At 46.5% G+C, this 2295-nt stretch overlaps 1 protein-coding gene across 7 annotated transcripts in view; it reads left to right on the top strand.

The window, feature by feature from the left end:
• The window catches only part of EGFL6 (EGF like domain multiple 6), a 117294-nt gene that overhangs the window by 92814 nt on the left and 22185 nt on the right, over positions 1-2295 (top strand). For all 7 annotated transcript variants that reach the window (XM_077780997.1, XM_077780996.1, XM_077780999.1 and 4 more), the window contains one exon: positions 1344-1463. In XM_077780997.1, the coding sequence (XP_077637123.1) occupies positions 1344-1463 (120 nt within the window). The remainder of the gene's footprint in view (positions 1-1343; positions 1464-2295) is intronic.

Genomic DNA, 2295 nt, shown 5'->3' with positions numbered 1-2295 from the left:
GCTTAAGAAATAGAGCAGAAATTCAAAGTCTTAAAAAACAAAATCCTCAGTATTATACACAGAAACCTACCAAAGACCAATATGTACATATATATTAAATATACATACATATTGTATGTTATATAATATGTAGCTTCATGAATTCTTATAAGGTGAGCACCCCTGTAACCACTACCAAACAGAACTTTGCCCGAGCCTCCCTCCCTCCCTACCCCATCATGGGAATTCCCTAGGCTTTTACAGTGATCACATAACACTTTTAAACAGATATATACTAATGGATGTTTCTGAAACATTCCATGAAAGCCTAATCAGTGCCCCAAAAGAGGTGTCTTTTCCCAAATGGAAAGAAAGAATTAGGTAAATGTTGAAGACTCATTTTAAAGGACGACTCAAGAGAAGAGAGGATAAACTAGAAATGTTACCATGGGTAGGTGTTTGTTACATCCCCTCGACCTGCGTATGTATCCTTTACCCACCTTGGTCTATTTCTGTATATGGAAGCTGTTGGCCTGTGCCTCCCTGTTTATAGCTCAGTGTCCAGGGAGCCCTGGGCCTCTCCTGATTTTATTTAACCGGGTTGCCGGCGATCTCTCTTGTCCCGCCGAGTGATTGACACATTACAGATGGTGGTGGATCAAGGGAGTATATTCACTGTACTTGCCTGCCGTAGACACTTGTGCCAGGGAAGTGCATTTATGAGAGGCAAGTTATGCTCAGCAACAAGTGACTGAAAAATCCACCCAAGGACCCGGCTGTGGCCAAAGAGATATACCAAAAAGTCTGTTGGAGAGGTCTTGGGCCACCCTTTGTTGCTGCAAGGGAAGCTGGGATGAAGACCCGTGACAGGCTTTCCAGCCTCTCCGATGGCTTCTGGGCAGCCGTCGCTCCTGCTCGCCACGTGTTTTAATATGGCCAAGTGAACGACCAGGTCTCATGCCTTGAGCGACTCTCATTGAGGCTAGATGTGTACGGAGAGATCTCTAGAATGGATTTTTCCCCCCTAATTACTGAGACCGAGCCTCTCCACCTGAAGTTGCGTTTCAGCGTAGAGAGGCCAGCCAGGTGCCGTAAAGAGTGATGAGAACGTGCTAGAGAAGAGGCAGATGCAGTGTCTGGTAACCGAGGGGTGTGTGCCCCACCTACAGACAATCAAATTCAGTACACTGGCCCACCGAGACCCCCCCCCTCGCCCAGATTCCATTTGGGTCTCAGACAATGACCCTTGTCCCATAATACGTCCCAGGGATTACACTAAACATCCCAGGATGCAGAGATCACTCCTCGGTAAGTGCTTTTTATCAGCTCGGGAGGAGCAGGCTAATCCTTGCCTACATTTTCAGACCCCCAGACGTGTGCCCTGACAAACTGCCAGTACAGCTGCGAAGACACGGAGGAAGGGCCTCGCTGTCTGTGTCCGTCCTCGGGACTCCACCTGGCACCAAACGGAAGAGTCTGTATAGGTAGACCAGCCTCTACTCCTCCTCTTCCCTTTACTGAATTCCTTCCTTTTCACTCGTCGCAATCTGCTCGTTGACTAGAGCGAAAGTTCCTGAAAGTACAGATTCATGCCCATTTCTGAGACGACTAGCCACATACACTCTAGACACTTTAGGATGTTAGAAAGAACACTTCTCTGTTATTCGGGGGGTGTCTCATGCCATAGTGGACAAAGGATAAAGGTCATTTTATTTTAGTATATATACCCTGTATGTTTCACTTCAGTTACCATCCCATAGAAACCTGCTACTTATGGTCATTCAGTGAGTNCTTATTTTTTTTTTTTTTTTTTTCTCTAAGCCTGTTGAGAATAGTATATCCCTTGTACACAGTTTAAGTGAGCAAGTAACCAGTTTCTCATGGTCTTTAAAGGTTGCTCTAAACTATATGAACCACATAGTCCAAAATCATTTCCGCTTGGAGGGATGAGCAAATTAAATCCATAATATGAGACGAGCAGATACAGCCATCGTTTATAACCTTGAATTTAGTCAAGTCTCAGGATTAGAACTTTGGGTTCTTGCTCTCCGTTGTCTTATTTTGTGTCTTAGTCTCGGGTCTCCAGAAGCAGACTCTGAGCTGGTAGTTGATCTGGGAGGTGGTCTCAGGGAATGCTGGTTGAGGAGGAGGGAAGGGGAGGGCCCAGCGCAGGGTGAGTTCCATGAGCAGGTTAAATATCTGTGTCCTTCCTGGAGGCTGGGGAGGCTGCCTCCACATTTTCCTTCTGCGGTGAGGGCGTGAGGGATTTATGTGTCAAGTTTCTTGATGGGGGAGCTGCTCCAGAGCATTGACCCC

This window comes from Crocuta crocuta, unplaced genomic scaffold (assembly GCF_008692635.1).
Source record: "Crocuta crocuta isolate KB4526 unplaced genomic scaffold, BGI_CrCroc_1.0 scaffold2174, whole genome shotgun sequence".
Taxonomy (NCBI): domain Eukaryota; kingdom Metazoa; phylum Chordata; class Mammalia; order Carnivora; family Hyaenidae; genus Crocuta; species Crocuta crocuta.
This window is presented reverse-complemented; position numbering and strand designations above follow the sequence as displayed.